This window comes from Choloepus didactylus, chromosome 2 (assembly GCF_015220235.1).
Source record: "Choloepus didactylus isolate mChoDid1 chromosome 2, mChoDid1.pri, whole genome shotgun sequence".
In the NCBI taxonomy this organism is placed as follows: Eukaryota; Metazoa; Chordata; class Mammalia; order Pilosa; family Megalonychidae; genus Choloepus; species Choloepus didactylus.
Window position 1 is genome coordinate 221,313,360 of NC_051308.1, and position 11,601 is coordinate 221,324,960.

The 11,601-nt window shown below is 37.8% G+C and overlaps 1 protein-coding gene across 9 annotated transcripts in view; it reads right to left on the reverse strand.

Annotated features, from left to right (window-relative positions):
• Positions 1 to 11,601, reverse strand: part of GMEB1 (glucocorticoid modulatory element binding protein 1) — a 35,806-nt gene that overhangs the window by 17,930 nt on the left and 6,275 nt on the right. For 5 of the 9 annotated variants that reach the window (XM_037827978.1, XM_037827976.1, XM_037827972.1 and 2 more), the window contains 3 exons: positions 11,328 to 11,485; positions 961 to 1,073; positions 125 to 249 (listed from right to left, as the gene is read on the reverse strand). In XM_037827978.1, coding sequence (XP_037683906.1) covers positions 125 to 249; positions 961 to 1,073; positions 11,328 to 11,455 — 366 coding nt within the window. In that variant the 5' untranslated portion in view covers positions 11,456 to 11,485. The remainder of the gene's footprint in view (positions 1 to 124; positions 250 to 960; positions 1,074 to 11,327; positions 11,486 to 11,601) is intronic. The other 4 variants (XM_037827977.1, XM_037827974.1, XM_037827973.1 and 1 more) reach the window with 2 other exon arrangements.

Genomic DNA, 11,601 nt, shown 5'->3' on the forward strand with positions numbered 1-11,601 from the left:
AGTCACAAAAATAAAAAATAAAAAAGCATTCCTATGGTGGAAGAGATAGAGGAGGCACTGAATCTACATCTTTCAAAACCAAGGAGCTACAAAATAGGCCCCAACAAGGAGAAAAGACAATTACCTTGACACACTTCACATTTATTCCTGGACATACAAACTTCTTCCAGAGGAGGATGGCTTTGCTCTCCCCACAAGTTATGGGGTAAGCAATTTCCATATCCTCATTTGCTTCTATAGTGCTTGCATCTGAAAGTGAAAAAAATATCTGTTATTTATCAAAAAACTCTTTCTCAAAGCTTAAATGCAAAATCTATAATCTCCTGGTTCCTCTGAGGGGCTAACAGTTCATACTTACCGGTATTGCTTAGGAATCCAAATCCTCTGGATGAAGTTTGGCATAACAGCTATCTCTTACCAAGCACCCACTATTTGCCAGACACTGTGCTTTGTGCTTTTATATGCATTATTTCATTTAGATCTTACAACAATCCTATGAGGCAGCGATTATTTCCTCTGTTTTACATATAAGTATGTGGGACTCAGAAAGGTGAAGTGATTTTCCCAAGGACACCCACCTAAGGAATGAGAAAACGGGATTCAAACTAGATCTATCTAACTTGAAAGTCCATTTTCTTTCCAATGACTTTCTCCCAGTAAACACTTTGTCAGTCTTCCTCAGCAACTTCCCTAATAACAAGGATCAACCCAGAAGCTTTAGTTTCTTTGTGGGATTTTTATGGATGAAAACTCTTTTCTGCAACCCTAGCAAACTGATGTTAAATAACTACTATCAACTGACATTCCTCAATGGTATCTCTAGATGTGCCACCATCAAATTGATGGCTGCAGCATTGAAGGGGCACACTGGGGAAAAGCGGGAGTGGGACAAAAGGCACATAAAGAAATCTCAACCGTGGAGGCTAAGGTCAAAAGTACCAGATAACAAAAAAGACTTACCAATGCCTTCTTCAATTTTGTGTATGGTGTGAGTCTCTACTGCCACAACTGCTGTGTTATTCTCCGACCCCGCTTCATAAATCCTGTTGTAAAAGTGTCCATCGATAAACAAACTACATAAATCATGAAAAAATTAATATTCACAGCATGGGGTTAATACATTTGTTTTATTCTATCCCCTAAGGAATAAAATAAATATATTTACAACTCTACAAAAATGTTAGTGCTTTCACTAGTTCCCCATTGCATTTAAACTCCAAGCTGCCCAGGACTGCTTAGCAGTTACTACCATGGAAATTAATCAACAACTTCCCTCACTTCAAAGGAAAGTAATTCTTCTCCTGCTACTGTATTTACACCACTACTTGCTACTGTATAACAGACTTTAAATGTTCATGACATATAGTGTTCCTTCAAGTAAAAGCCTAAGTTACTTTACAGAATTATCTTGACAAAACTAAAAAGTATACCACTAGACAGTACAAGACAGGAAGAACCACGAAAAATAATAATATGTTGTTGACCCTAGAGGTTGATGTCCCTTGTTAGAATCTAGGCACTTAAAAAAATTTTTTAGCACTTTAGCATTTGTTATGGTACCATAACCAAGCTATTGACATGAACAGAGCCTAGTGAAAGAAAAGTAAGAGAGAGACTATGTCCAAAGAAATTAGCAGTAAATAAGAGGCACCACTTAGGGAAAGGTTATATAATCCAGGTCACTCTAAAATGTCTCTACCTTCTGAGAAATGGTCTCAGATAACCTAACATGATCATTTCTATTATAAGCCTAATGTGTTAATTATTGTACCGTGTTATTTGAGCACTGCCTGTGTAATCTCCTTTGCCTCAATGGCGACCTACCTCCATGGTGACACCTCGAGCACAGACCCCCTTCTGAATTTCACACCAGGATACAGTTAACTACTAAATAAATAAATACATTTGTATGTCCCATAGAACTTTGTTGAATTCATTGTGTCTAAAATAACCTCATTCAGGAACAAGACAAGGATGCCCACTATCACCACTGTTATTCAACATTGTGCTGGAAGTGCTAGCCAGGGCAATCCGGCAAGACAAAGAAATAAAAGGCATCCAAATTGGAAAAGAAGAAGTAAAACTCTCATTGTTTGCAGATGATATGATCTTATATCTGGAAAACCCTGAGAAATCGACAATACATCTACTAGAGCTAATAAACAAATTTAGCAAAGTAGCGGGATACAAGATTAATGCACATAAGTCAGTAATGTTTCTATATGCTAGAAATGAACAAACTGAAGAGACACTCAAGAAAAAGATACCATTTTCAATAGCAACTAAAAAAATCAAGTACCTAGGAATAAACTTAACCAAAGATGTAAAAGACCTATACAAAGAAAACTACATAACTCTACTAAAAGAAATAGAAGGGGACCTTAAAAGATGGAAAAATATTCCATGTTCATGGATAGGAAGACTAAATGTCATTAAGATGTCAATTCTATCCAAACTCATCTACAGATTCAATGCAATCCCAATCAAAATTCCAACAACGTACTTTGCAGACTTGGAAAAGCTAGTTATCAAATTTATTTGGAAAGGGAAGATGCCTCGAATTGCTAAAGACACTCTAAAAAAGAAAAACGAAGTGGGAGGACTTACACTCCCTGACTTTGAAGCTTATTATAAAGCCACAGTTGTCAAAACAGCATGGTACTGGCACAAAGATAGACATATAGATCAATGGAATCGAATTGAGAATTCGGAGACAGACCCTCAGATCTATGGCCGACTGATCTTTGATAAGGCCCCCAAAGTCACTGAACTGAGTCATAATGGTCTTTTCAACAAATGGGGCTGGGAGAGTTGGATATCCATATCCAAAAGAATGAAAGAGGACCCCTACCTCACCCCCTACACAAAAATTAACTCAAAATGGACCAAAGATCTCAATATAAAAGAAAGTACCATAAAACTCCTAGAAGATAATGTAGGAAAACATCTTCAAGACCTGGTATTAGGCGGCCACTTCCTAGACTTTACACCCAAAGCACAAGCAACAAAAGAGAAAATAGATAAATGGGAACTCCTCAAGCTTAGAAGTTTCTGCACCTCAAAGGAATTTCTCAAAAAGGTAAAGAGGCAGCCAACTCAATGGGAAAAAATTTTTGGAAACCATGTATCTGACAAAAGACTGATATCTTGCATATATAAAGAAATCCTACAACTCAATGACAATAGTACAGACAGCCCAATTATAAAATGGGCAAAAGATATGAAAAGACAGTTCTCTGAAGAGGAAATACAAATGGCCAAGAAACACATGAAAAATTGTTCAGCTTCACTAGCTATTAGAGAGATGCAAATTAAGACCACAATGAGATACCATCTAACACCGATTAGAATTGCTGCCATTAAACAAACAGGAAACTACAAATGCTGGAGGGGATGTGGAGAAATTGGAACTCTTATTCATTGCTGGTGGGACTGTATAATGGTACAGCCACTCTGGAAGTCAGTCTGGCAGTTCCTTAGAAAACTAGATATAGAGTTACCATTCGATCCAGCGATTGTACTTCTCAGTATATACCCGGAAGATCGGAAAGCAGTGACACGAACAGATATCTGCACGCCAATGTTCATAGCAGCATTATTCACAATTGCCAAGAGATGGAAACAACCCAAATGTCCTTCAACAGATGAGTGGATAAAGAAAATGTGGTATATACACACGATGGAATACTACACAGCAGTAAGAAGGAACGATCTCGTGAAACATGTGACAACATGGATGAACCTTGAAGACATAATGCTGAGCGAAATAAGCCAGGCACAAAAAGAGAAATATTATATGCTACCACTAATGTGAACTTTGAAAAATGTAAAACAAATGGTTTATAATGTAGAATGTAGGGGAACTAGCGATAGAGAGCAATTAAGGAAGGGGGAACAATAATCCAAGAAGAACAGATAAGCTATTTAACGTTCTGGGGAGGCCCAGGAATGACTATGGTCTGTTAATTTCTGATGGATATAGTAGGAACAAGTTCACAGAAATGTTGCTATATTAGGTAACTTTCTTGGGGTAAAGTAGGAACAGGTTGGAACGAAAGCAGTTATCTTAGGTTAGTTGTCTTTTTCTTACTCCCTTGTTATGGTCTCTTTGAAATGTTCTTTTATTATAGGTTTTTTTTTTTTTTTTCATACAGTTGATTTAAAAAAGAAAGGAAAGTTAAAAAAAAAAAAGAAAAACAAGGAAAAAAAGATGTAGTGCCCCCTTGAGGAGCCTGTGGAGAATGCAGGGGTATTGGCCTACCCCACCTCGATGGTTGCTGGCATGGCCACAGACATGGGGGACTGGTGGTTTGATGGGTTGAGCCCTCTACCACAGGATTTACCCTTGGGAAGACTGTTGCTGCAAAGGAGAGGCTAGGCCTCCCTATAATTGTGCCTAAGAGCCTCCTCCCGAATGCCTCTTTGTTGCTCAGATGTGGCCCTCTCTCTCTAGCTAAGCCAACTTGAAAGGTGAAATCACTGCCCTCCCTTCTACGTGGGATCAGACACCCAGGGGAGGGAATCTCCCTGGCAACGTGGAATATGACTCCCGGGGAGGAATGTAGACCTGGCATCGTGGGACGGAGAACATCTTCTTGACCAAAAGGGGGATGTGAAAGGAAATGAAATAAGCTTCAGTGGCAGAGAGATTCCAAAAGGAGCTGAGAGGTCACTCTGGTGGGCACTCTTACGCACACTTTAGACAACCCTTTTTAGGTTCTAAAGAATTGGGGTAGCTGGTGGTGGATACCTGAAACTATCAAACTACAACCCAGAACCCATGAATCTCGAAGACAATTGTATAAAGATGTAGCTTATGAAGGGTGACAATGGGATTGGGAAAGCCATAAGGACCACACTCCACTTTGTCTAGTTTATGGATGGATGAGTAGACAAATAGGGGAAGGAAACAAACAAAGAGACAAAGGTACCCAGTGTTCTTTTTTACTTCAATTGCTCTTTTTCACTTTAATTATTATTCTTGTTATTTTTGTGTGTGTGCTAATGTAATGTAAGTGTCAGGGATTGATTTAGGTGATGAATGTACAACTATGTAATGGTACTGTGAACAATCGAATGTACGATTTGTTTTGTATGACTGCATGGTATGTGAATATATCTCAATAAAATGAAGATTAAAAAAACAAAAACAAAAACAAAAACAAATGGCAGGCAATTTCTTGCCATGTCATTAAATCTCACATAGGTCCTTGTCTATGTGACTGATTTCCCTGTGATTATTTTACTTCTTTGTAAGTTAAAGAGCCATTTTGTCTGTATATTCCAGTGCCTAAAATATCATCTGACATACACCCCCCTGCTAGTTAAATATCTGTCAAATATTAAATGAATGAATAAATTCATATCCTAGACAGCAAAAAAAATAAACAAACAAACAAAAAAAATAAAATAACCTCATTATCTTCCCTCTCCCTCCCCTCAAACTACTCTTTTTCTTGCTATATTCCCCATTCTTGTTAATGGCAGCACCAACACACTGTAGCCAAAGATAGAAACCTTGGAATTACACTAGATTTCTTCCTCTGCTTCCTCCTTAACTCCCACATAGTCAGTCACCAAACCCTGGTAGACGCATCTCCAGAACTCCAACCATCCTCCCTGTCTCCATCACCACTGCTACTGACTTAATTCAGGCATCACTGTCTCTAGTCTGGACTAGTCTCCTTGCTTCTAACTTACCTTCTATACTCCTACTAAAGTGACCTTGTAACTCTCTCTTTAAACCTTCAAGAACTCTCTCCTCACTGTTAAAATAAACTCCCAATCTTTAATATGATATTTAAGCTCCTCCCCAAGCCCTATCTTAAAATCCAAGTCCCAGTTATTTCAAACTATTTGTGGTTCCCCAAAATACCATCTTCTCTTACACCTTCTGTCTTTGCTCTTACTTCTCCCTCTGCTCAGAACATCCTTCCCCATCTATTTGTTTTGGAATAAGTAGCCTCTATGATGTTTTTCCTACTTCTTCCATTCCAATCCCTTCCGTATAATCACCCACTTCCTCCTTTGTGATCCAACTGTACTTTGGGCTTTTTTCATAATAGCTATAACACTTAATAACATATACTTGTTTACCTGCCTGTCTCCCCTGGGACATATCTAAGAGGTCCTTGAGAGCAGGGATTCTCTTATTCATTTATTCAAATTTGTATGCCCATCACACAAGATGCTGATTGGAACATGGCATAGCACTCTATAAATAGCTGTTCAATGAATGACTGAGAAGAACACAAGAAACCATCGCTGCAAGTAAGATTAGTAAACACCTTCTAAATTGACCAATATGTGAAAAGTCTCTTAAAAGAATAAGTTCTCATTTATATACAATTTCAACAACAAGTAAATTATACTTTGGGGTGGAAAATAGGAGGCATATTCAATATTTTCATGAGTGAACAAGATTTAACAGGGGAACGTTTTCTAAAGTAACTCAGGGTAATGATGTAAATACTTTATATGTACTCCACTTATAATTCAAAATCATAAAATAAGTTCAAAATGCTAACAAGGCATTGTAAGATACTGACAAGCCTCATGAATTATCAAAAGAAAGCAAAATTATGTGTATTACAGCTTTCAAGATAAGTTCACTTTATTGTATTATATTTTTCTGAAAAATGATAATTCATGTATAGCTAAGTTTTTTTATCCAGAAGGTTAAGGAAAGATAATCTGATGAACTGAACATTGAATTAGAATTAGGATTCTCAAAAAATGAATGTTTATTATATAAAATAAGGGGTATCCTACTGATCTGAAAGAGTTAATACATCTTCTTAACACCTTAAAATTTCTACTAGGGAGGGATATAGGTATTAAGGGGAAAATAGGGTCACTACTCCTCAAACTGAACTATTGTATTACATTTGAACTGAATTTCCTCTACAGAAGAAGAATAAAATCAGTCAGCACACTGAGTAGCCTTAAGTAGCAATAAAGTCACCAGACCCTGATCTCATTATGTTAACAACTTGATTATGAATTCAAAAAGAGCTGGAAAGCCAAGAATGGTGATGGAATCCTAGTTCCTTCACTCCTCCTGGAAATTTTTTAGCATGGTATAAAAGAGACTTTATTTGAAAAAGTTAACAGCCATTCCTTTTTTTTTTTTTTAAGAAAGCATCCTTGAGCAAGTCTTCCATCTAGAAAAGCTTCCAAAATTAAAAGCGTTATAGATATTTTACTATCCACGTTAAAAAAAAAATTAAAGGCAGACATATTTTAAAGCCAATCTAGTTTTAACACGAAAGTACCATCTTATACAATGTGTCACATTCTATGTATTAATTTCAAGAAACTGTTACCTGATAGTCTACTTTGGCTTCAGAATGTATCCCTGAAAATGTGTAAAATGTTCTTTATGTATAAGCTAAAAAGACACACAAGGGGAGTTGTGTACATTGAAATCTAAAATATTTATATAAAATCCCTATTTCTTGCCTTTTGTATATAATCTTTAACAATATATTCCCAGCATTTCATACATTTCATATTTCCAATATAGATATATCTTTGTTTCTTTCTTTCCTGCTTGAATTTATAGCTAATCTGGTTAAGTGTGACTGAGGCTGAAAACTAGCACCCGATGATTTCCATCTTTTGTCTCTAGTACTAATTCTGATCATCAGTATCAAAGTTTTTGTTTCCCACTCATTTTTATAAAATAAGGTAAAAATACAATAAAAAATTCAAATAATTAGATACTACTATTATAGAAATCGACTGAGCATTGATTGTCAACCATCTCAAAATGCAGTATCTCAAAATGCTTATTCATTAGCTCATGTCCTAAATTCAGTGTGTGAACAGTGGATTGGAGATTCAGTATATGTCTTACAAAGATATCTATATCTAATCAAGCAACCAGAAGAAGCAATATCATTAGGAAAATAAAAGAGACAGACAAAACAAAATAAATAGAATTAAATCTTCAAAAGAAGTAAGTCTGTAAATAACAGAGAAGTTTTTTTTGTCTCTACAAAGGATAAAACAAGTGACAATTGGAGCACTTTAGGAAAGAGAAGAAATTGTGCTCCATGAGAAAATAAAGCTGCCAAGAACTCCTTTATTTCCTCCTTGTTATGGGTTGAACTGTATCCCCCTAAAAGACACGTTCAAGTCCTAACCACCAGCCGGTGAATGCTACCTCATTTGGAAACAAGATCATTTCAGATAGAATTAATTAAGTTAAAATGAGGTCACAAATAGTGACACATCCTAGAGTAATTTGGGCAGATAATAAAAAACATATTTACAGCCCCCCCCTCCCCAGCCCTGAGGATCTGGGGGAAGGTGCAGATGTGTTGGACATCCTCACCTGGACTGGTGTTGATGTTGTCACAAACATTGGAACTGGTGTTTTGATGTGCTGAGCCCTCGAGCAAGGGACTTGCCCTTATGAAGCTCATTACCACAAAGGAGAGTCTAAAGTTGTATATAATGGTGCCTAAGAGTCTCCCCCTGAGTACCTCTTTGTTGCTCAGATGTGGCCCTCTCTCTCTCTAACTTGTTGGGGACGATTAAGGTAGCATGTATAAAATCCACCCTCAGCAATGCCGGAGATATGCAACATGACCGCTGGGGCTGATGCAATAGCGGCTTAAGTTGCCCTCAGCCTTCTATGGAAGTGATAGCCGTTTGTGCCTAAGATTCACATCTAGAGTGCTAGCTTTACTACCTGCCTTCTATCCCAGCAACAGTAGCCACCAATCCCGTGCTAGCCTTACATCTGCCATCCACCCTAGCAACAGCAGCAGCCAATCCTAGGCCGCCACCCATTCGTACTAGCCACTCCCTCTACCTTAGGGTATATATACCCTGCCTCTTCAATAAAGTTTTGCAGCTTGATCAGAAACCTGTCTTGCTGTCATTCCTCGCGTCTCTTGTCCCATACCATTCCTCCCTCACAGGATTTGGAGCTTCCGTTGAACGTCCCGCCGGCCGGGACACTAACTGAGCCATCTCGACAGGTGAACTCGCTGCCCTCCCCCCTACGTGGGACCCGACTCCCAGGGGTGTAAATCTCCCTGGCAACGCAGAGTATGACTCCCGGGGATGAATGTGGACCCGGCATCGTGGGACTGAGAGTATCTTCTTGACCAAAAGGGGGATGCAAAATGAGACGAAATGGTTTCAGTGGCTGAGAGATTCCAAATGGAGTCAAGAGGTCACTCTGGTGGACATTCTTATGCACTATATAGATAACACCTCTTAGGCTTTAATGTATTGGAATAGCTAGAAGTAAATACCTGAAACTACCAAACTCCAACCCAGCAGTCTGGACTCCTGAAGACAATTATATAATAATGTAGATTACAAGGGGTGACAGTGTGATTGTGAAGACCTTGTGGATCACACCCCCTTTATCTAGTGTATGGATGAGTGGAGGAATGGGGATAAAAACTAAAGGACAAATAGGGTGGGATGGGGGGATGATTTGGGTGTTCTTTTTTCACTTTTATTTTTTATTCTTGTTCTGGTTCTTTCTGATGTAAGGAAAATGTTCAGAGATAGATTGTGGTGATGAACGCATAACTATGTTATCATACTGTGGATAGCGGATTGTGTATCATGGATGATTGTATGGTGTGTGAATGTATTTCAATAAAACTGAATTTAATAAAAAAAAAAAAATGAGGTCACACTGGAGAAGGGTGGGTCCTAATCCAATATTACTGGTGTCCTCATAAAAAGGGGAGAAGAAGTGCACAGAGAATGTCATGTGAAGATAGAAACAAGAAAGAAGGCCATGGGGAGATGGAGGCAGAGATAGGAGTGATGTATCCACAAGCCAAGGAATGCTGAGCATTGCCAGCGAACACCAGAAGCTATAAGAGGCAAGGAAGGATTCTCCCCTCCAGGTTTCAGAGGGAGCGAGGCCTGCCAACACTTTGATTTTGTTCTTCTAGCCTCCAGAACTATAAGACAATACATTTCTGTGATTTTAAGCCCTTAGGTTTGTGGTACTTTGTTTCAGCACCCCTAGGAAACTGATACACCCTCCTCAGGTACCAAAAGGGAACTTTTGCAAGTGTGTGTATGTGCATCTGCAACAAATGAAATTTTCAAATACATAAATCTTAACAAGCAGGCATAATCTGTTGGCACCAAAAAAGATTTAAATCACTCTATCAACTAACTATATGTCAGGAATAGTTTATATCAACTTTCCCTTACAGCTCGTAGAATATTTCCTCCATGCTTAAAAATACTTAAAAATGTCAGCAAACTGTGTTATATTTTAAAAAAACAAGCCCTTATCCTTCAGAGATAGATACTAATGTCTGGGATTTGCTTAAAAAAAATTCAGGAATAGGTGGGTGTAGAGATGAAACAAGATTGGCCATGTGTTGATAATTGTTGAAGCTGAGTGACGAATACCTACAAAGGGTTCATTATACTATTTTCTTCATTTTTGTACGTATTTGAAATTTTCTATGCTAAAAAGTTTTTTAACTTACCAAGAGAGGTTACTGACTCTTTGTCTCCATAAGTACTCGATTGGAATTATATTATGTGTTTGCCCAGAATCATTTCTAATCTTATGAAGAAATCTTTTATGCATACCCCAAGATAGAATAACTAGCCTCCTTTTCTCTGTCGATCTAATTCTTATTTAACCTTCAAGGCCTTTTTCAAATCTCATCTCTTTTTTTCAAATTCATAGTGACCCTCTGATTTCCAAAGAACTTCTTAACCATGCCATTCAATACACCTTAGATTTTGCTGTGCTAGTGATCTTTTTGCTTACAATAAGTAAATAAATATATATATATGTATATATTTATATATATATATATATATATATATAGGTTTTTAAAACTAGACTGCAAGCTCCATGATGGAAGAACCATGTAATGTATTTCTTTCAACACCTTAGTAATATGTTGTATTTTAGTAGGTTGTTGATAATATAGTTTTTGATAGTCTAAGCTTGATAGTTTACCCATTCCTGAGGGTTCAGAGAGTTTTCTAGCAGGAATACGTTTGTAATTGCCTTGCTTAATCTCCTCCAACTCTAACTACACTGTCTTTTGGTAAACATGTACCAAGGCCTTGTGCTAAGTAGTGTGGATAAATAAGAGGTCACAGTGAAAAAGAAGAGGGAGAGAAATAAGGGAACAACTAACTATTAAAGTATCAAAATGATGAATATAGCACACATTATATTATGGAGATGAAAACATAGCCAGCTAAAAGAGATTGATATTGAATGCTCCCCTGTGCTAAGCAACCATAAAGTTATAATTTCCCCACCCTTTAAACCTCCCAAATTTTCCAGAATATCCAAATCTCTAGTCACTTACCCTTGTTGGACAGGCTGTAGCTGCAAGATCACCTGGGTTTTAGTGTCTTCAGGGTTCTCCCCGTCATTTCCTTCAGTGGGTACCACGACTACATCCCCCACTGGGACAGTCACTTCTGCATTAGCCATCTTTCACATGAAGTCAGATAGCTAGGGCTGCTACGAGGAACAAGAAGCACCAGTAACTTTATCTGGTTTGAAAAGATGGCAACCATAGAAAAGAAATACTTAAATAATCACTATCAATTCTTAGGAGACCGGGGAGATCACGATCC